Source organism: Schizosaccharomyces octosporus, assembly GCF_000150505.1.
Source record: "Schizosaccharomyces octosporus yFS286 unplaced genomic scaffold supercont6.2, whole genome shotgun sequence".
In the NCBI taxonomy this organism is placed as follows: domain Eukaryota; kingdom Fungi; phylum Ascomycota; class Schizosaccharomycetes; order Schizosaccharomycetales; family Schizosaccharomycetaceae; genus Schizosaccharomyces; species Schizosaccharomyces octosporus.
Window position 1 is genome coordinate 1,990,724 of NW_013185620.1, and position 21,590 is coordinate 2,012,313.

At 39.0% G+C, this 21,590-nt stretch overlaps 11 protein-coding genes across 11 annotated transcripts; 5 read left to right on the forward strand and 6 right to left on the reverse strand.

Moving 5' to 3' along the window:
• Nucleotides 1-45: 45 nt before the first annotated feature.
• On the forward strand, nt 46-1,637 carry SOCG_00331 (CDP-diacylglycerol-glycerol-3-phosphate3-phosphatidyltransferase; the record flags this gene model as incomplete). Its single annotated transcript, XM_013162751.1, has 3 exons — nt 46-530; nt 577-1,343; nt 1,381-1,637. 3 exons carry the CDS (start codon nt 46-48, stop codon nt 1,635-1,637), a joined length of 1,509 nt encoding a protein of 502 aa, XP_013018205.1.
• A 112-nt stretch (nt 1,638-1,749) lies between these two features.
• Nucleotides 1,750-3,410, forward strand: SOCG_00332 (tor Complex Tor2 interacting protein 1). Its single transcript, XM_013162752.1, has 2 exons — nt 1,750-1,934; nt 1,973-3,410. Exons 1-2 carry the CDS (start codon nt 1,812-1,814, stop codon nt 3,152-3,154), a joined length of 1,305 nt encoding a protein of 434 aa, XP_013018206.1. The 5' UTR covers nt 1,750-1,811; the 3' UTR covers nt 3,155-3,410.
• Nucleotides 3,411-3,545: 135 nt separating this feature from the next.
• On the reverse strand, nt 3,546-4,309 carry SOCG_00333 (60S ribosomal protein L35a). Its single transcript, XM_013162753.1, has 2 exons — nt 4,030-4,309; nt 3,546-3,845 (listed from the first exon to the last, which is right to left on the reverse strand). Exons 1-2 carry the CDS (start codon nt 4,236-4,238, stop codon nt 3,728-3,730), a joined length of 327 nt encoding a protein of 108 aa, XP_013018207.1. The 5' UTR covers nt 4,239-4,309; the 3' UTR covers nt 3,546-3,727.
• A 325-nt stretch (nt 4,310-4,634) lies between these two features.
• Nucleotides 4,635-8,709, reverse strand: SOCG_00335 (mRNA export receptor). Its single transcript, XM_013162755.1, has one exon. The coding sequence runs from the start codon at nt 8,022-8,024 to the stop codon at nt 6,219-6,221; it is 1,806 nt and encodes a 601-aa protein (XP_013018209.1). The 5' UTR covers nt 8,025-8,709; the 3' UTR covers nt 4,635-6,218.
• On the forward strand, nt 4,756-6,221 carry SOCG_00334 (DNA repair protein Rad60). The gene is made up of 2 exons (XM_013162754.1): nt 4,756-4,888; nt 4,945-6,221. Exons 1-2 carry the CDS (start codon nt 4,789-4,791, stop codon nt 6,051-6,053), a joined length of 1,209 nt encoding a protein of 402 aa, XP_013018208.1. The 5' UTR covers nt 4,756-4,788; the 3' UTR covers nt 6,054-6,221.
• A 526-nt stretch (nt 8,710-9,235) lies between the features above and the next one.
• On the forward strand, nt 9,236-12,395 carry SOCG_00336 (aminopeptidase Ape2). The gene has a single exon (XM_013162756.1). It carries the CDS (start codon nt 9,522-9,524, stop codon nt 12,180-12,182), a length of 2,661 nt encoding a protein of 886 aa, XP_013018210.1. The 5' UTR covers nt 9,236-9,521; the 3' UTR covers nt 12,183-12,395.
• Nucleotides 12,365-14,454, reverse strand: SOCG_00337 (galactosylxylosylprotein 3-beta- galactosyltransferase Pvg1). The gene has a single exon (XM_013162757.1). The coding sequence runs from the start codon at nt 14,193-14,195 to the stop codon at nt 13,059-13,061; it is 1,137 nt and encodes a 378-aa protein (XP_013018211.1). The 5' UTR covers nt 14,196-14,454; the 3' UTR covers nt 12,365-13,058.
• A 105-nt stretch (nt 14,455-14,559) lies between these two features.
• On the reverse strand, nt 14,560-15,736 carry SOCG_00338 (SAGA complex subunit Sgf29). The gene is made up of 2 exons (XM_013162758.1): nt 15,161-15,736; nt 14,560-15,050 (listed from the first exon to the last, which is right to left on the reverse strand). Exons 1-2 carry the CDS (start codon nt 15,622-15,624, stop codon nt 14,765-14,767), a joined length of 750 nt encoding a protein of 249 aa, XP_013018212.1. The 5' UTR covers nt 15,625-15,736; the 3' UTR covers nt 14,560-14,764.
• Nucleotides 15,737-15,842: 106 nt separating this feature from the next.
• SOCG_00339 (BAR adaptor protein Hob1) lies at nt 15,843-17,853 on the reverse strand. Its single transcript, XM_013162759.1, has 2 exons — nt 16,520-17,853; nt 15,843-16,453 (listed from the first exon to the last, which is right to left on the reverse strand). The coding sequence occupies exons 1-2, from the start codon at nt 17,762-17,764 to the stop codon at nt 16,376-16,378; spliced, it is 1,323 nt and encodes a 440-aa protein (XP_013018213.1). The 5' UTR covers nt 17,765-17,853; the 3' UTR covers nt 15,843-16,375.
• A 484-nt stretch (nt 17,854-18,337) lies between these two features.
• On the forward strand, nt 18,338-20,398 carry SOCG_00340 (cysteine desulfurase Nfs1). The gene has a single exon (XM_013162760.1). The coding sequence runs from the start codon at nt 18,692-18,694 to the stop codon at nt 20,180-20,182; it is 1,491 nt and encodes a 496-aa protein (XP_013018214.1). The 5' UTR covers nt 18,338-18,691; the 3' UTR covers nt 20,183-20,398.
• SOCG_00341 (bromodomain containing protein 1) lies at nt 20,293-21,572 on the reverse strand. Its single transcript, XM_013162761.1, has one exon. It carries the CDS (start codon nt 21,412-21,414, stop codon nt 20,506-20,508), a length of 909 nt encoding a protein of 302 aa, XP_013018215.1. The 5' UTR covers nt 21,415-21,572; the 3' UTR covers nt 20,293-20,505.
• Between the last annotated feature and the right edge of the window lie 18 nt (nt 21,573-21,590).

Consider the following 21,590-nt stretch of genomic DNA (forward strand, 5'->3'; position numbering starts at 1 on the left):
AAACGGACTTTAACTGACAGTTCCTGTTTTCATTATTCCCCTTCAATGTCCTCCCTGCAAGAAAGACGATTGTTTAACAGTTTGGAAACCAAAATAGATGCCATTTGTCCAAAATTTTACGTTGATGCTTCGAAAATTCAGGTCCTTCATGAACCGGACGAGTTTTATGGATCTCTTAAGAATTTAATAAAGTCTTCGGAAAAACGGATATTTCTTTCCACATTATACATAGGAAAAGAAGAAGATGAATTCCTAAATGTAATTCGACAAGCTTTGCTTACAAAACCAAAATTGCAAGTATTTATTTTGGCAGATCAATTGCGGTCAACAAGGGAATTTCCAGCTCATTCTTCAGCCTCTTTACTTACTAAATTAAAAGAAGAATTCCCTGAACGATGTGAGATAAAGCTCTATCATACTCCAAACCTACGTGGTCTCACGAAAAGAATAGTTCCCAAAAGGTTTAATGAGGGCTGGGGTCTCCAACATATGAAAATTTATGGAGCAGATGATTCCTTAATTGTTAGTGGGTAAGTTACTGTTATGAGTGCTTTGTCTAATGGATTTGATTTTTAGAGCAAACTTGTCAAGAGACTATTTTACCAATCGTAAGGATCGTTACTATCTTTTTCATGACACAGGATTGTCTGACTTTTTCTTTCATGTTCACAAGACATTTGCTGATTTGTCATTTGATTGCTTGCCTAGTAATCGTGAACTTCTGTCAACCATAGAGGATAACCTTCCATCTGAATTTCGACTTGAGTGGAACAATGATGTTCCTAATCCTCTAATTAATTCTCCTGGATTCATCAAAGAAGCTTCGAATAGACTTCAACATCTCTTATGCCGAGGTCAAGATGATGTTTCCGAAAGAGACAATAATAGACCCTTTACCTCGGCGTACGGATCCAGCCTGACGGAAATCGATCAAAATAGAAACAAAACAATAGATAATATTTCATATGAACGAACCGCTATTGTATATCCTCTTTTCCAGTGTATGTCTGTGCTGACAGATCAAGTGCAGTCTACTGAAGATAAAGTATTGGATTTACTAGGAAACATTATAATGAATGAAAAGGTAGAATGGACGTTGACGGCTGGTTATTTTAATGTTTATCCGGAGTTACGAAAGCAATTGTTAAAAAGTAAGGGAACGGGAGAAGCAATTGTTGCTTCGCAGGAAGCTAATGGGTTCTACAAGTCGAAAGGACCCTCGCACATGATTCCACCTGCGTATCAATACATTGCCGAGAAGTTCTTACATGATGCCACTCGAATGAGGAAAGATATAAATGTCTTACAATGGCAGAGGCCAGGGCATACATATCATGCTAAAGGTAATGAAGAGATAAATATCATTAACTAACATTTTAGGATTTTGGTTTACCTATCCTGGAAGACCTTTTCCCTTCTTAACTACAATAGGCTCGTCAAACTATACAAGCAGATCCCGACAACTGGATTTGGAGGCAACCATGGTGATCATGACTCAAAATCAGCAACTCCAGTCTACATTTCAAAAAGAGCTTCAGCTAATCCGGCAACATGCGAAACCTATGGGATCTTGCAGTCTGGAAAAGGTCCCACTGTATGTAAAGGCATTGGCGTCCCTTTTACGAAAGAAACTTTGATTATTAGTTAATAAAAGTTATATGGAACAAGTAAGTATAATTTTCTTATTTTTTCAGGGCCTCCGATTTTTAGGATTTCGAATTCCTATGTATCAGAATATCATACTGTCCATTCCCACCGCCTACACATTGTGATCTTTAATTCAGTGATTTATAGTCTGTAAATAGCTATTCATGCCTCTTCAAGTTTCATTTGGAGATGGTTTAAGCTGTAATTGTTTAAATTTAAGGATCCTGGGAATTCCAAATGATGCGAAACATAAATGGGTTTCTGTTCCCGGCGACCTTATACGAATTGTAAGTCTGTAGTTTTATTTTGTAAACTAACATACCAGAAACTATTTAGCCTTTCACAAATACATCAAGTACAAGGGAAATCGATTATTGCTTGCAAAGGATGTCATATTTCTCTTTTTGTCGTGAATGGGTTGGTACACGATTTGAAGTGTTATCTCGAAGAAAATGAGCGAAACAATGTTGATATTTACATTTACGAAGTAGCACAGTACCTCTCTACCTTGAAAGATCTGAAGACTGTATCTCAGTTTGGAATTCGCATGGACATGCTGAGTACAGTTCAAAACGTTGGAATGGAAGACAGAATACAGTCTAATAAGTCACAAATGGATCCTGAAATTGATGATTATTTCAAGTACCTTGTTTCTGAACGAAAGAAGGAAAATCGGCAAGCGCTATTGTCATTTCTTCGCTCACAACAAGATTCTTATGAGAAGTATACGAAAGATCTTGAACGGGAAGCTTCTTGCTTGAGTCGAAATTCCTTGCATACAGCTAAAATTCACTATGAGGGTGAAATGAAAGCTTTTTCGCCTTCATCTAAAGGAAAACAACCGAAGGGTGTGAAGCCTGAAACAAAGCATCCTCTTCACTTTCGCAAAAAGAAACCCAAGAAGCAAGTTGCTTTCACAGACAGATTTGAAGTCATCTCTGCCGATGGTAAGCAACCTAGCAAAGTGGATGGTCAAGATCACAAGCAAGTAAATACACTTGCACATCAAAATGAGAAAATGTCACCAGAAAAAGATAACGATAACTTCAGAGCTGATAACGTGGAACAAGTTGGTTTTAATACGAATGAAGAGCTTGCATTTGACATAAGTTTCAGCGATTTGAACGAAAATGAAATACTTGACTCTCTTCCTTCTGGTGGCACAAGTGAAGTAGATGTTTTGACCTCAAATAGTTATTCAAAAGACACGGATTTCTCGATGGACTTGGATTCTTCTTTTTCTGAGAGCTTACCAATGACAATACAGTCATCCAGCTATACGGAACATACTCCTTCGTCAAGCCTCAGCTCTGATTCTTCCTTTGAAGCACCAACGGCATCTTTTATCGATCGTAAAGAAAGATGGCTGCGTATGTTACAAAAGGCGGACGAACATAGCCGCAGTGTACATGCTAGAAGTATGGGTTATAATCTAAATGATGAACCAAACCTTATAACGTCGTATAAACACTCTTTCTTATCGCATGGCTGGAAGAGTTTGAATTAACAAGGACTCTTAAAAATGCCTGAAGTTTCTTACTTCACTCTTTGCCCCTTTTGTTACTGTCAATTTTTGGATGAATACGTACCTGTCACGAAACGCTTTAATGCAATAGTCATGATTTTAATTAATAAATTATATAATAAATAAGAATTCAAAACTATTGAGTAGTTTCACTGAACATTTGAAGCTTACATGGTTCGAAACTTACATCTACATATCAATTCTTTTTCCAACAAACTAAAGTCGAAACGTGTCGAGGACTAGAGACATTCTAGTTCTCTAATCAGTTTGGAGATATCACTCATAATCAAACTTGTGAGTAGGATGTAATGTTATACAAACGACAAACTTTCTACATACGTCTAATCTCCAAAGTACATTTGACTTGATTACACGGAGATAGTATTACCTCGACTACAAACATTTAGTATTATTTTTTAAAAGTATATCGCTGGCAAATAATAGTAACCAAATTACGGTAGTCGTTTAATGAAATTCCATCACATCAATTGGAAAAACCTGTGAGTGTAAAAGAAAAGTAAAGCTCATTTTTACCAAGCGCAACATGAATTTTATTTAAATGTTAGAAGGGTAAAGCATGACGCGAAGAGATGCACCAAAGGTCTTAGGGGGGAGATTGTGAACAAAGCGAGCACGGACTACACCAGAGTTTCCGTGAGCACGAGCGATGGTACTAGTAAATTATTAGTATTTAATTCCCTTGTTTTATTTTTCTTTAATTCTCTTTGCATAGTCAACACGGTGAAATAAGAAGCGATCCATCCTTAATATGAAAATGGTCGTGGTTTAGACGACAGGAAAGCTATTCAAACAGTTTCACCTGTCAACATAATTGACAAAGTATATTCTAGACTTACCCCCAGATGACACGGATCTTAGATCCGCGGATAGGTTTGTTGCACTTGTAAACAAAGCAAATGCGCTTACCCAAGTAAAATTGAGCATCTTCCTTGGAGTCGCAGCCCTCAACTTTAACCAAAGATGTGTTTGGTTGAATGTGGTGCTTACTGCGTTGGTAAGACAGGTGCTTGGCTTTAACGTATAATCTGTGTCCTTGGGCAGGCATATTTGCTTGGTAAAAGGGAGTTGGTTAAAGATAGGAAGCATACGGTTTGGTTTGATTGTGACTGTTTTGCAGTACAGTGGGTAGTAAGGTTCGTTAATTGCATTAACACCCTACGGTTTAATAGCTTAGTAAACAGTGTGTTTTCGAAATTCATTAATTAATTATTTGAACTATTTAAACTGATACAAGTTGAGATTGACTTTGAAGAACATATATATTTATATAATAATCTTCTTATATAAAAAAAGGTAACGAAAATGCGTTACATTTCATACGTCTCTACTTCTTACGCAGAGTAATCAGAGAATTAAATTGAGGATTTGCCAATGTAAGCGCATAGAAAAATTGGATTATATCTGTTAAATGATAAAGATATTAGTTTTTACTAATACTTTTCACCTTTTTTTTTAAATTCATTTAATTTTTATCTTCTTTATTTACTAATGTAATTGCTTATACCTCAATATAAGCAATAACAAATCACACTGTACTTCTTTATTTACCAAAAGTTATTACTGTTGTATAGAGCATTTTTACTCAATTCTATGAGATGCAGGAAGATGATGATGATCTAGCATTTTTTACAAAACCAATTAAAAAGCCGCCTTTGAATGTCACAAAACGATTAAGCCATTCCTTGTCCGACTCGGGTAAGTTGAAGTTTGAATGTTGCAACACAAAAAGTTCGTTTACTAACAATCTGTAGATGAAAATTCAGATCAAGAGCCCTCTTTCGAAATGCCGCCTCTGAAACACATCCGTTCCGAAAGTAAACATCCCTCTAGGACGTCCACTCTGACGAGCGCGGAGACGGAGCCTACTGCTTCGTCTACTTTACTATCTGCTGGTTCTCCACGTAGACATGATGGCGACCCATTGAGAAACAAAGAGGGCTCAATAGATTTGGAACATGGTCTACATCCTTATGCGACGAGAGCCGCCACTTCTGTTATTCGCAGCAATAGCCTCAACACCGTTGATACACCACCAACTCCTTTTCTCGATGATGACTTTACTAAACGACTTGAAGAGTTAGATCGTCAAGTGAAAGAATTTCGAAATGTATCAAAGGATCAAACGGAGTCTAATGCAAATATTCGCTTACGTGATATTAGCCCCTCCAAAAATGCTGACACTACAGCTACTGCTTCCGGATTGAGGACTCATAGCCTACCCCAAACTGACTCGTCAAACCTGGCTCCAAATGAACCGCTCGCTTCACCACAAATAGACCACGTACCAGTTATATTACAATTGGCTATCATTGGACAAAAGGTCCCTGGAAGTACCACGTTTCTACCGTCGGATTGGGAATCACCACTTCTCTTTAAGGTAAAATCTAACCAACAGTTTCGCCGGGTACGAGATGCATACACGGCGAGAAAGCGCATTCAAGATGTTGTTTTTGTCTTCCAAAATCGAAAGCTTTGGGATTTTGGTACCCCTAAAGGTGCTGGAATGTTGAAAATAGATACTCGATTGGTAATCCACGCCTATCACAAGGAAGACTATGAACTCCTTCAGCAGCAAAGGGCGCAAGAAGAAGCTAAGCTTCTTTCAAGCGAAGAGCCAAAAGAAATTCCTTTGAAACGAATTATATCTATTTTGGTTCGACCCAAAAAAGGACAAGATGTCCGCCTTTCGATACCTGTGAATACTTCGGTAGAAGATATCATTCGAAAGTATTGTAATCAAACAGAAATTTCGTTTCATGAGGGCATACGACTAGAATTTGAAGGAGATTGGTTAGAACCAAAGGATACTTTGGAAAATCTAGAAATTGAGGATGAGGACCAGATTAGTATCTTACTTTAGCAGATAAAAAAGCAGGGCTTTACGTTATTTATTTTTTACATTATTGCATTATTTTGTTTTACTTTAGACCACGACCATGTTGTAAATAGATGTTCATAAATATATAATCACTTTTCTCGTAATCTTTCCCGAATGAAGATAATCCTACTTTCCATACCCAAAAATCTAAGCAAATGCTTCCGGCGGAATGACTCCTTGGTTTTTTAATTCTAAAAATGAAGTCATGGCTTGTGAATAGTTCCAATTATTCTGCTCACAGCACATTCTAGAAAAATGATCGTTCAATCCCGTCTCCAGCTTGAGCTTCATAACCATTTGTTGTTGCATGTCTTGGGTAGGTAATGCAGCTGGACCAGCCTGCTGCATTTGCGGAGACGTATTTGGTACAGGATTTGGAGTAGGATTCGTTTGAGAAATCCAAGAGAATGACCCAACGTAGGAGCGCACAATTAACATGTCGTTGACAACTAAGACACCTGTGGGTCCACCAGGTAATATGACGATGACACGATCAAAATTTCTTGTGAGGTTTTTATTTTGAGGTTCTTCAAATTTTCCATGTACTATTATTTTAATAGCGCTTCCAATAGAAGGAAGTATCAAATTCCATCCTTCAATTAGCCATTGTGAAGAATCCGACATATCATGTCGAGTTTTGGGTAAGGCGTTTCCGGCGGCAACGATGGCTTCTTGTCCAGTGTGCGACCGTGATGACTGTTCATCAATTGATCGCACATGTAATAGATTTCTACTTTTCTTTTTGTAAATGCCCCATTTCAACGAATCAGATTTAGAAGATGGAGCCTTAGACCGAATGTTGCTTGAGTTTAAAGAAACGGAAAACGTAGCCTGAGGGCTATATACCTGCCGAATAACAGCTGCACGATCGGAATCCCAACCTTTAAAAAAAGCCTCAAGAAAAGGATAGATGAGCTGCTGAGTTTCGGGTTTGTCAAAGAAGGGCGGAAAGGCTGGAAAAGGTAAAGAAGTATGAGCAGCCAAAACTTCTGGGAGAATAGGATTCCCATCAAGTAATCGGAGTTTGGGAAATCTTGTAACCATCTCCGATTGATATTGCAAAAGTTGGTTTGCATAGGTGGTTTGAGATATTGGATTACCTACTAAGACCAACTCTTGCAAATCTGGAAATTTCGTTTTGGGGGCCCAAGGCTCCAGGTCTTTGAGTGTGGAAATTCGATTATTCGCGAGACTCAAATTTAACAAATGAGGCCAAGTCTGTGCAAGAGTGGTGACCGAAGCTACGGAGTCAATGTTATTATCAGATAGATTGACCGATATAACATCAGAAAATTGAAGCGATGCAACCTTCATTAAAGCAGGAAACATTTTACTTTTTGTAGAAGCTTCTGCCAGAATTCCCATTTCTTTCAAAAGAGCATCCTGTTGTAAACTCCCTAGATCTAAGAACTTACTTTCAGAATGGTAACGAGACACAAGGAATTGCTTCAACTTCTCAATAGTATTGCTTGTAGAAGAAGATGGTGGTGCTGACGAGCTTTTTGCCTGATCGGCTGGTTGTGAAGAAGAAGAAAGAGAACGCAAAGCAGACGTTGATCTTGAGGAAGCCAACTGACGTGGTCGCTTCGATTTTGATTTTTTCAATGCAGAAGCAGCGGGAGAAGATCCAGTGATACTTCGAATGGCCAGTCGATCACCAGCAAAGGCAGTACCGTTCAATCCATTTAGCTTTGCAAAATCCTGACTTCTCACAACTGCTGTAGCAGAAGCGGGAGTAAGAACGAGATTCATAAGACGTACTTTTGCTTTTCTCCAAACAAAACTGATCAAATCATCTTCTGAAGCTTTTGAATGACCTGTGATGACAACAGATACTGGAGGTTCATGATGTGGGCGGTTTTTGGTAGGTGCTCGCTTAACTTCTAATGGTTTATCGATTGCCATTTCATTTTCCTTGGCAGCATTTTTGCGATCACGCTTCCTACGCAGCATTCTCACAATTCCAACAGAAATGTTGAGAATTTGGTAAAGTGCAAAACCGTTCTAGGCTTAAGGTGAAGGTCCGACATTTCCTTCCTCGTTTAAAACCGAGTATAGCTTACCCATATTAAACTACTCATCTAAGCGAGCATGATGAAAATTATACAAGGAAAACCATGGTTACAAGTTTCGTTTACAATCACAAACGATTATGTCAGGATATTCTTTGGACATATCCAACATTCTCAAATTTTCGGTTTAGTAGGACCTATGTGTAATCATACTAGTGAATATTCCTTCATCATAATCGCAAGTACCAGCCTTTTCCATTCACGGGTCCATTCCTGTTTATCCTTTCTAATAGGGTAGGGTTAAGAAAACAGTCACTCCTCAGCGACTATATAAGTGCAGACAAACCCAACTTTTACACTATCGTGCGGTTATATACCGACGCCCACATTCGTGTTGCTCGCTTTTCGTTAAATACCATGGAATGGTTTGAGCGTCAGTCGTGGGCCAGAGTCAAATGGACGTCTTAGCATCCATACAGTGACCTGTTAAATATAAACGGGTCATTGTGGATCGGTGGTTCAGAAATGTCTTTTTATAGTTAGTTCCTATTGTTAGTTATGGTACGATACAAAGGAGAAAGAAATGTTTTGTTCAGAAAATCATTTAATAAGTGAATTTTGAAGGTAGGAAGGTTTTCTAGAAGTATCGGTGTAAAGTCATCCGTCGGTGGTAGTAAAAGATGGTAAAGTAGTAGTAGAAGCAGAAGCGGTGATTGTGTTCGCGAGTGAAAGTAGCATCAGTTCAGTTGTGCGAATAGCTTACTGACTTCTGCGATCAACTTCTCTTTGCTGCAAGTAAATTCATGGTCAAGGAGTTCACAAACTATCAATAAGCGAGTGCTATGCTTAGATAGGGCTTCTTGACGATTTACGAGAAGTTCCTCTTCTTTGGTTTCCTAATGAATACTTGTTATTTACGTTAGTTTACATATACCATTAAATCAAGGGGGCATGAGCCAGTTTAGTAGTCCACATAAGATCTATAGGGATATGTTATTGTAAATTCCTTTTAGTAGTTTTATATCCATAAACTAGCATTATCTTTTATGACTTCCTTATCGGACTTATCGTGATACTCCTTCCTCGTACTGCTGTGAGTAGCATCACAGTACAGTGTTCCTTGGATTTACTATATAAACACAAACTTAACTTCAACAACTCACCTCGGCCTACAACCCAACGTTTAAAAAATCTTTAGAAAAGACATATAACAAAGTCTAAAACTTGTTTTGTGTTTTTTAAGTTAAAATTTTAGCAAAAACCTTTTGAGGAGGTGTTTGTGACATATACGTACAGGTAGAATCGGTTGTGAATCTAACCTACGGGGTTCAATCGCTGAATTATCCTTCTTTCCAGCCGTTAATTTGGATTCTGTTTTTATTTTTTTAATTTACAGTCTTAACTATTCATCTTTTTTTCTCTTAAATTGCTTTCCGCGATGCAAGTTACAGTACCTTCATCTGGATCGGTTTCTGCCTCCTTAGAAAAGGATGAAAATCGTAACGTCTTACCCAAGAATGTCAAGCCAATTCACTATGACCTTAGTCTTTACCCAGACTTGGAGACGTTTGCTTACGGGGGTAACGTTAACGTGTCTTTGGACGTGATTCAGGACTCAGACACGATTACATTGCACGGTATTAATTTACGTATCCTAAGCGCTGCTTTAGAATGGGGACATCAAACCATTTGGACAAATAACGTTACTTATAGAGATGAACGAATTATCCTTCAATTTTCGTCAATTGTGCCTGCAAACTCCGTTGCAGTTTTGAAGCTTGCTTTCACCGGTGTTATTTCCAAGGGCATGGAAGGTTTCTATCGTTCTAGTTATGTTGATGCCGATGGAAAGACCAAGTATCTTGCTACTACTCAAATGGAACCCACCAGTGCTCGTCGTGCTTTCCCTTGTTGGGATGAGCCCGCTTTAAAGGCAACTTTTAGCATCGACATCACAGCCAAATCCAATTATACTATTTTAAGTAACATGAATATCAATGAAGAGGTTATCAAGGACGACATGAAAACTGCTCGTTTCGCAAAGACTTGCCGTATGTCTACTTATTTATTAGCTTGGATCGTTGCTGAACTCGAATATGTCGAGTGCTTTACTCCTGGTAAACATTGCCCTCGATTACCCGTTCGTGTCTACACTACTCCTGGCTTCGCCCAGCAGGGTAAATTCGCCGCTGATTTAGGAGCCAAGACCATCGACTTCTTTTCTGGTGCCTTTAATGAAGCATATCCCTTGCCTAAGTGTGACATGGTAGCCATTCCTGATTTTGAAGCTGGTGCCATGGAAAACTGGGGTCTCATTACTTATCGTCTCTCTGCCATTTTGGTTTCTGAAGACTCTGCTGCCACTGTCATTCAGCGTGTTGCCGAAGTTGTACAACACGAATTGGCTCATCAATGGTTCGGCAACTTGGTCACTATGCAATTCTGGGATGGCTTATGGCTTAACGAAGGGTTTGCTACATGGATGTCCTGGTTCAGTTGTCACAACTTCTACCCCGAATGGAAGGTTTGGGAATCATATGTCACCGACGAACTTCAATCTGCCCTTGCTTTGGATGCTCTTCGCTCTAGTCATCCCATTGAAGTTCCTATAATTCACGAATACGAAATTAACCAAATCTTCGATGCAATCTCTTACTCCAAGGGTTCTTGCGTCATTCGTATGATTAGCAAGTACGTTGGAGAAGATGTTTTCATTAGAGGCATTCAAAAATACATTTCTAGACATCGCTATAATAACACTATTACCGAAGATTTATGGGCTGCCATATCTGAAGAGTCTGGTCAAGATATTTCCACCATGATGAAGTGTTGGACCAAGTCCACCGGTTATCCTGTTATCAGTGTTTCAGAAACCAAAGAAGGTAAACTTCACATTGAACAACATCGTTTCTTGTCTACCGGTGATGTAACCCCTGAAGATGATAAGACACTATACTGGGTCCCCTTAAAGTTGAAGACTATTAAAGATGGAAAGCCCACAGTGGATGAGAAGCTTGTTTTGTCCGAAAGATCCGTTGAGCTTCCCCTTTCTCAAGAATCACGTGATGCTTATAAATTAAATTCAGAACAATCTGGTATTTATCGAGTACAATATACGGCTGATCACTTGAAGAAACTTGCAAAGGTTGCCGTTGAAAAGCCCGAGTTCCTTAGCGTCGAAGACCGTGCCGGTTTAATTGCAGATGTTGCTTCCTTATCCAGAGCTGGCTATGGTAATGTTAGCAGCACTCTCGATTTGGCCAAGACTTGGAAAGAAGAACCAAGTTTCGTTGTTTTCACTGAGATTTTAGCTCGTCTCAATGGTATTAAGTCTACTCTGCGCTTTGAAAAGCCAGAGATTGTCGAGGCTTTGAAAAAGTTCATATTGGAAATTTCTTCCGTCAAAGCCCACAAACTTGGATGGTCCTTCGACAGTTCTGATGATCATATCAGCCGCCAATTTAAGAGTACGGTCTTTGGTTTTGCTGGTGTCAATGGTGACAAGAAGGTTGTCTCTGACGCTATCAAAATGTTTGAAGCATACGCTGCAGGAGACAAGAAAGCCATTAACGACAATCTTCGCTCTTCTGTTTTCATTATTGCAGTCCGTCACGGCGATCCTAAATGTTGGGATCAATTGTTGGACATTTACAAGAAGTCAAATGACCCATATGTTCGCACCAATTGTCTGCGAGCATTTGGTTACACTGAAAACGATGAATACATCGAAAAGACACTCCAACTAGCCTTGGATCCTATTGTCAAGGAACAAGACTTGTACTTGGTATTGTCTAGCTTGTCCAGCCACAAGAAGGGTGTTGTCAACATGTGGAAGTTTGCTACAACTCATTGGGAGCAAATCTTGAAGCGACTTCCAATTGCTGGTACCATGCGTGGCCATGTCGTTAGAATCATAACTGGCGGATTCACTCACAAGTCGGACATTGAGACCATCAAGAAGTTTTTCGCTAACCAAGACATCAAGTTGTACGAACGTGCACTCCAGCAGTCTTTAGACAGTATTTCCTCCAGCTCTAGTTTCATTGAGAAGTCGTTGACCGACATTACTGAATGGCTCAAGCATAACAACTACGCCTAACTAGAAATTCGTTGAGCTAGTGATACTTAATTTTCTATTATGATACTGTGAACTCATAGGTAGACAAGAAAACGCTTATTTTCCTATGAATATAAATGATGATTTTTGATGGTATAAATTCGAAGTCTTAAGACACATATATTATTACACCGTAATTTCACAATTTGTTAGATTTCTACATGTTACAAATGAACATCCACACTCAATACAAAAAGCATATATTCGTAAATGTTCGGTATTATTAATGCAGTAATATATTAAATAATATTAAGATGTCTATGAAAAGAATTTCTCGCATCGTCGGCCCCTACGCCAATCGCCTAACTTAATAGGTCATAAGAGCAGGGTTCTTTGTCAACGAGTTTTGATCTCGAGGTCGCAAAGTCAACGAATGACTCTGGCAGTGTAATACGTATTCATTCACATATTCACCGTGGCTGACCTCTTAAATTTTTGATTCAAAGAAACAGAATGCGAACGGTGCCTTTTTATAACTTTTCAATATCTCTAGGGTAGGGTTAAAACGTGACTACCTTCTTCGTGGTTACCATACGCAATGCATTGTTTATGATGATTAGATTGAGGTAGTAAACAAAAGAAAAAAATAAAAACAAAGAAATTGAAAGGAAGCAAATCAAAATAAAAACAGTAAATTAAAAGTAAATAAATATAAGATGAAAAAGAAATAATTAGAAAAAAAATAAAACGCACACAAAAAGAAGTACGTAGCAAAAATTCGTAAATGAAAGGAGAAAAGAGAGACAATGGGGGTTTCACAGCCCATGAAAAATGATTATGCAAATAAAAGAAAAAGGATAAAAAATGAATGACAAGAGTAAATAATTGAAAAAACATTGGTACAAGAGATGTATGTAATCAAAGATTCTCCTCGACAGCTACCGAAGGATAAGAAGCTTTCATACAAAAACGGTTTTCATCACCAGAAAGAGTTTGACAGTAAGCACGATGCTCGTACATTTTTCGGAACCACCCAATAACAGAGGCTAATAGCTTTTCTGTTTTGAGCTTGTGAATGACAAGGGCGTCAAAGCGAAGGAAAGCCTGTCGTGGATTATAACCTTCATTAGGCAAAACCATATCATACAGATTGTATTTAGTAAACTTTATATTTTTTACATTGTTTCTGTTGATATTATAACCAGTTTGAGCATCTTCCCAGGGAAAATATAGTTTTCGCTGACTAGCAATGCGATAGGCTATATCTGGTGAAACAACATACGCAAAACCGCACATGTAAGGAAATTGACGGACAGAAGTCGGTAATTCCTTACGACTACAATCTCTTCCAAAGTAAAATTCGTCCTCACCAATGTGAGGACGAAGCTCTGAGAGCAATAAGGGTAAGTTAACGTACGCATCATCATCAACCTTTGCTATGAAATCATATTCATCACGTTCTACACCCAAATCGCGAAATTCCTTCATTCCTGGAAGCTCATGAGTAACAATCGTTTCATTGTAGACGAATGATCCCTGGTTTTCATGCTCGTACTGTATATCATCTAACAGATGGCCATCTGCGACTTTGGAAAGTAAGGGATATGATCGATATCCCTTCAAAAATGTTTGGAAGTATACTACAGTTTTTCCGCGGTCAACGTTTTCCCCAATAGGGAGAACTTCGAGGTCACCATACAATCGCTGTTCTTCGCGTATAGTAGCCAGACCTTCATGTGAATTAGGCACACCTAAAACAAACTTGAGATCAATCTTGTCTTTTTTAGCTACTTCCCTGATGTAATGATGGTAGTCCTCACGCAACAAACGTCTTCGTTCTACATTATTTGCATGTGAGAAAACGCCTAGGCACAAGCGCAAGGGAAGAGGCTCCGTGCTCTCGTTAACGTATAGTGGTCCAAGGAATATATCCTCCAATGCGGAAGCCGCCTTTGCTTGGGTGTACCATGACCGGTACATGATGAGGCAAAAGAAGGTAATTCCAAAAATGAACAAGACCAGATACGAAAAGAAAGTATTCTTGTTTGAAGACATATTAGCTGAGAAAAAACGAAAGCAATTCGTAAACGGAAGGACGGATGGAAACTTGAAAGAACTACTTCAATTGGTAATGAATGAATACTAATACTTTTTGCAAATCGATGCTTCAGAAGAAAACCATGCCCATACGAAAAGATAAAAGTAATATGTAGATGGTTAAACAAACATACCACCTTCAGTCGGCTCTCAATTCTTGTGGATAGTAAGATTAAGTTCTTTCTCCTCTCCGATTAACGTAAAGCTACTCTGGCAGCATAACACTGGTACGCTAGACTTCGGCAAATGGTAAATAAAACAATTCTTAAGCAATGTACATTTAAGTGATAATCTGTTTTAAAGCGTTTCCATTAGATTCATTCATTGAATTATCTCTATCATCATATGCAAAAAAAATCATTTACATCGTTCCCATTGTCTTGCAAGCGAAGATGTCAGTAAAGAAAGTAGTTGCTAACTTTGCTTTTGTGTTGTTAACAATATATCATCATTATAATTAAACTTATGTGGTTCCAGTAGATTATAAAATCCTTGCGCTCATTACAACGTATCACAAATTAGTGAATTTATCCATTGTAGTCCAATACCAGATGGCGTTCCACAGTGGTTTCTTTACCGGCTTCTTCTTCTCCTTCAAACCGAAGCTTACAAGCTCCACTTGGTAAGGTTCGTATTACTTCTGCTTTATAAAATGTGGTTGTCTCTGGATAGCGTGCCAGTACGGTTGTCCCTGGTCCAAGAGATGGCAAAGAAACCGTTTTCGGTGGAATATAAATAAGGTTATTTGCAGATGTTCTATAAACTTGTCCTGGGTTTCCATCGTCATCGGGCTCGGGATCCTGAACTTCATATCTAACGCCAATGGTTAGTATCAAATCCTTGCGTGTATGCAGTTCACCGTAGAAACTAGTTTCCAAATAAAAAAATTTCAAGCCTCAGATAATTTATAAAAGTTGACTTACTTATTCTTAGGATCTCCAGTCACCTTATTAATAATACATTGAATCCATTCACCTCCTTCGTTGTCTGGCGTACGCGGTAGGCGAAAAGCAACAGACATACCGGGTGCTAAAGAAGGAGGAATAAAAATTTGCGAAGCGCTACGATTTCGTCGACTTCTTGTTAGAGGGCTGTTCATGACAGAGGCTGCAGATTTCTCATTCGCTTTTTCCAGTACATGGATAATTACCTCTAAAGATTGTATAGCAGGATCTAATAGAGCCTTTTGATCTTTTGTTGCTTGCAAACCATGTCGAGAAGCCTCCACCCTCGCGTCCAAATCAAGGTCCTTATTCTCCACGGTTTCATGACATTCTTTTTGATCAACTAGTAACTTTTTTATAGGCTCTAAATCGGCACAAAACTTATTCCACATAGAATCAACATCCTCTGAAGTATTTATGCGACCCATTAGGCTCTGATTCATCTATTCTCGTCACCGAATTTTTCGTGCCAACTTTTACTGTGGTGCAGCATCTTCCTTGTCTACTTCCCAGTGACCCTCTATGGGCAGATTATGTTGTTCATGAAAATGTAAATGTAAGCAAATAGTATATTTAAGAAAATATGAATTATTTTTCTTTCTTATATGCTTATTGCAAAGGAAAAAAATACGGATATCTAGAACGTACGAATACTATACTTAGGATGTTGATTGCATTTTTAAAAAAAGCTTAAGACCATTTATTGTTCGTTATTTAATCAATACGGTCCCGTTCATGTAGAGAGTACAGCAGCTAAAGGAATGCATGCAGACTCTTTCCATTAGCTAATTATTCAAGATTAGACAAAAAGACGGAAGTAGTACTTGCAAACTAAGAAAATGAATACTGAAAACTTGTAGGCGCAATTCATAATTCTCAGAGGCAATAATAAGTTCGACAACTTCGTAAACAAACGGCGCATATATTAGGGCATATTCGATAATGTCATTTTCAAAACTTTCAAGATAAATAATTATCCATTCCAACTGAACATTCAGGCAAAAATACGAAACAAGTATATCTTTCTTAGCTTCAGATTATGCAAACGATGCAAAAGAAAGATTGGAACAAAAGTACATAATGGAAAGTATTCTACTTGCGCATGATCGTTTCGCCCATTTTCGTATGTAGCAGAGCCACGTAACAAAAAATAGAAAGAAAATATTAACAAAAAGAATGCATCGTCAAAATTATTTAGGATATTTGATCTAATTGAACATAATTACCCGGAAACTGACCTTCGTATCCGTGTACACGGCCAATCCACCATTCCTATACTCGGTTAGTAAAAGTCAGTATCCACAAAAAAATACAAGAAAGAGAAAAAGAATGACTTACATTTTGATTATTAGACCTTGAGACAATCTCAATGCGATCACCTACGCGGAAAGACAAATCACCCGCAGCCTGAGCTGTATAATCATACAAAGCAGTGACATATTCTGCTGATGGCATAGCGGGTTTAGGCTTTGTTGGTGGGGCAGGGGGAGCTGCGGCAACTGGAATTGCAGACTCTGCGTAAGGATAGGAAGACTTTTCTGGGGCATTTGCAGCAGCTGCAGTAGAGGGATGGGTGCCAAGAGAAGTATAAGGAGGGGGGACTTCTGAGGTTGAGGACTCACCATTTGCAGTGGAAGAAGAAACATCCAGAGCGGCTTCTTCATGCTTGTTGGAAAAGGAGGAAGATGAAGAGGGCGACGAGTGGAAAGAATGACCAGTAGAATTACCAGAAATCTTGTGAATAGGTTTTGCTGTCTTGAACCGAGTAATGGTCAAAGCTTCTGTACGGTCTCTGACATCACCACGCTTGTTTTCGTACGCAGTGATAATGTCGGTGTTTAGGTCAAAGTAGGGAATGTTGCAGTTGCTCATTTTTTGATAAAGGATCCAAAATATATTAAGCTGCATATAATAAAGAGCTTGGAAGAGAGGAGCGATAAACTCTTGTTCAAGCTCAAAAAGACGGGGAAGCTCCTCTTTGACCATTTCATTATAATATTCATACTCCTGAGATGCTTGATCAAAGGAGGTTTCGGCCTCATATAGACGCTTTTCATCCTTCAAAGAGCGATCCTTCTTTTCCTGTAGCTTCTTTAGGGTAGACCGATGACGATCGTAGTCAATCTGTTTGTGATCACGCTTCGTGAGAAGCTTATCCACATCTCGGATAATTTTAAGCAATGCTCCTGTGGGCTCAACAACGCGCGATTGAATCACTTCCAATTCAGACGCTAAACTCGACTCCAAATCGTGTACAACGTCTTTATAAGCCTCGGCTGCCTGAACTCCTTCCTCACTTCCTTCCAAATGATACGACTCTGGATTAGAGGCTTGCCCGCTAATAGGATTATAGATTTCTATGCAAGCATCTGCGAATCCAACTTGATGATTCAATAAGCCGCGAATTGCTTCTGTATATTTTTTCGAATCATCCGAAAGCTTTTTGGCTTCTGTTTCCAAGGACTTAAAGCGTCGTCCGGCATCTTCATACACTGGATCTTTTGTTTGCTCTCCAATGTTGAATTTGCTACGAAATGTTTGCGGTGCGCGAACCACCGACTTTTTAAATCCTTTCCAGCTCATTCAGTTCCGTCTATTTTAGGTCTCAATTGGGTGTTGTGTCTTGGGAAGATGAGTACGTTCCTCCAATCCATCTGTTTCTGCTCATCATATCAGATATAACGATACTTTCGTTATCTATTTTACCAAAATGACGTTACTGTTGTTTAAACACAGGTACGTAATTGAGTGAAATGCGCAAAGCAATTATACCACATTCTAACATACCGTGTTATATAATTACCGTTGTGGACAAACTCTCGTAAAAAGAATAAGGAATCCGTTCGCAGTGGCTAAAGTTCTCTTCTTCCACAAGTTTGTGTAGAGTCGAAGTTTGCAGCGAATGCCAGAATAATAAACGAAACTCACCAAGTATCCGTTCATTAATTGGTTTGTTTTCGTTCATTATTTTAAATGTTCTTTTCGTTTCCTATTAGCCACCAAAGCCACTAAATCTTGGTCCATGAATTGTTTTTGTTACTTGGTTCGCTTACTAATGTTACCTGACTCATCAATGTGCGCCTTCTATTTGACTTAGCAGTGTCGCTGAGCATTTGGATTGGCCCGACTCAAATTGGTTGATTAGTGCGTCTCACTATATAAGAGAGAATAGCGCTATCCAGAATCCTTCACTGCTATTAACTCTTACTCTACTGTTTTTTGTCTGAGGACCAAGACATCTTTGCACAAGTTCGCGTGCACTTAAAGAACGATCTTGTTGAACTGAAATCGTTTTCTTGACCCCCTTTTCATATATTGTGGTCTGTTTCGCTGAAATAGGCATTGATTGCACATTTTCGTGCAAAAGTCTTTTAGCCCTTTAAAAGAGGAGTTTTGTTATACTTTATTTCTTCCTGATTTGTCTGAAATTGAAGGTTGCCTCTATCTCGAAGAATATTTTTTGTTTTCTGTTTGTCCATTGATTATCGATTGTAAATTTCTAATTCTTTCATGATGTCGAGATTCAGTAAATTTTTGTCTCTTTCCCAAAAGGCTCTTCCGAAGACCTCACCTTCCCATTTGGGTCGTCCTTGGAATGGCGCCTATGCTGCCTCTTCCAGATTGTATTCTACCGCAGCCCCTCATTCCCCCCAAGAACCTTCCATCCTTAAATCGACCTCGCCAGCTTCTTCCGCAGCCGCTGCTTCGACAGCAACTGCTCCTGGTCCTGGTACAACCACCATGGAATCTCCTACTGTGGCCAGAGCGAAGGCTACTCTAGAAGCCATTTCTGGTACTCATCCGATTTACATGGACTTTCAAGCCACTTCTCCTCTCGATTACCGCGTACTGGACAGTATGCTACCCTACCTTACAGGTGTATACGGAAACCCTCATAGCCGTACACATGAGTACGGATGGGAGGCTGAGAAAGCCGTAGAAAAAGCTCGTGAGGAGGTTGCTGCTGTCATCAAGGCCGATCCTCGAGAGATTATTTTTACTTCTGGTGCCACTGAGTCCAACAATACTATTCTTAAAGGTGTAGCTCGCTTTTATCAAAACCGAAAAAAGCACATAATTTCTGTGCAAACTGAACACAAGTGTGTCCTTGATTCTTTGCGTACTTTACAAGAAGAAGGTTTTGATGTCACATTTCTTCCTGTTCAAACAAATGGTTTGATTAGCCTCGACGACTTAAAGAAGGCCATTCGCCCTGATACCGTTCTCGTGAGTGTTATGGCTGTCAATAACGAGATTGGTGTGATTCAACCTCTTGAGGAAATCGGCAAAATTTGCCGTGCTAATAAAGTGTTTTTCCACACTGATGGTGCTCAAGGTTTTGGCAAAATTCCTTTGGACGTTGACAAAATGAACATTGATTTGATGTCAATTTCAGGCCACAAGATCTACGGACCCAAAGGTGTCGGTGCTGCTTTTATTCGTCGTCGCCCCCGTGTCCGTCTTTCTCCCTTGTTGAGCGGAGGTGGCCAAGAACGTGGTCTTCGTAGCGGCACATTGGCTCCTCCTTTAATTGTGGGTTTTGGTACCGCTGCCCGTCTTTGTAGAGAAGAAATGGCTTACGACCATGAACACATTTCTAAGCTCTCAAAGCGTTTAATTGATGGTCTTTTGGCTATTCCTTACACTTCTTTAAATGGTGATCCTAAGTCAAGATTTCCCGGCTGTGTAAACATTTCGTTCTCTTACGTTGAAGGTGAGTCTTTGTTGATGGGTCTCAAGAATATTGCTCTTTCATCTGGTTCCGCCTGTACTTCCGCATCTTTGGAACCTTCCTATGTTCTTCGTGCTATTGGCCAAAACGATGAAGATGCTCACAGCTCTATTCGCTTTGGTATTGGCAGATACACAACAGAGGCAGAAATTGATTATGCCCTTGCTAACGTGCATAATCAAATTGAATTCCTTCGAAACTTAAGTCCTTTGTGGGATCTAGTACAAGAAGGAGTTGACCTTAGTACCATCGAATGGAGTTCTCACTAACGTATGTGATTTCCGTGAGAAAGAAGACGGTCTTTTCAACCTTATTTAAGTTATCAAGGTTCATGAGTGTATCTACGACTAAAAAATTATATAATTGATTGATGTTATTTGGAAATTTTTTATATTCACACTTAGTTACACGATGTTGTGTATGTATAATAATATTCTACCCTTTGTTAAGAAACTTTTAGACAAAATCCATATATTAAGTATCAAAAAAGTAAATACAATAAACATCCGATGAATACATGATGTATATACATTATCACATTGTCAAGCACAAAACTTCTTGATCGCAAAAGACTGAAAAACGTTCAGAAACATCATCGTCTAAGACTCGCTTGCTTATACATTTCGAATAATTCTCCTGTGAATTGAAAACACTCATCTCCCCATATTGACATCGCACTGCTGGTATCAGCGCCGTTGTACATTTTACAGTTAGCGAATATTCGCAACACTTCTCGATAAACTTCTTCAACAGTTGTAAGCGTGCCTTCACGAACCATGTTCTTTACCGTCCTTAAATCTTGAGGACAATAAATCAGTGAATCATAGTCTTGGGCTTCTTTCCTGTTTACAGGCTGACTAAAAGGTGCACCAAATCGATGATTCGAAATATTATCTAATAGGGGAAGAATAGCATTCTGAAACTTTTTAAGGCTTGTCTTATCTTCTTCCTGTGAAGTTTGTCTCCTACTAGTGGCACGAGTAGCTCTTGAAGCTACAGGACCAGAGGGTGCATCAATATCCGGACTATGAGATGATTCGAGCTCTTCGTGTACCTCCTCTGGTAATCCTCTATCCGATTGCAAGTTTTTGGAAGCATTTTCTGTATCATTCGCAGTTTCCTGTAACGCTTCCTCGTCTTGTTCATTGGCTTTTGTACGTTCTTCAGTCTGTTGCTCAAGACTCGCATTATAAGATTTAATACAATTATTTAATTCATTAATAAGATCATTGATAACATCCTCTCTTAATTGCGGCCGTTCGTCAGATTTTGTTGCATGATCTGTAATAGGCCTATCCTTGTTTAAGTCTCGCTCAATCTTCTCTTCTGGTTCCAAATTCGTAACTGCCTGATCATATATTCTCTTCAACTCGTGTGTATCCAAAGGCTCAAGCAGAAATGGACTCTCAGACAATCGTTTCAGGATTTCCTCTTGGTTATCCCCTAGATGCCTTTTTAAGTCGAGACATTGTAAAAGAGCAACGTTCTCAGAAAGATTCATACTAGGTATTCTTCTTCATATCTCACAAGAAAATAATTTTCTTATAAAAGAGTATATGCTCGATTAGACAGCTTTCTTCCTTTCTTTTACTTCTCTTCGCGTCTATTCAGCGTACATTTTTACTTACATTTAGCAACGTCTAACCTATACTAGCATAGTATCCTAAAAGTACGTTG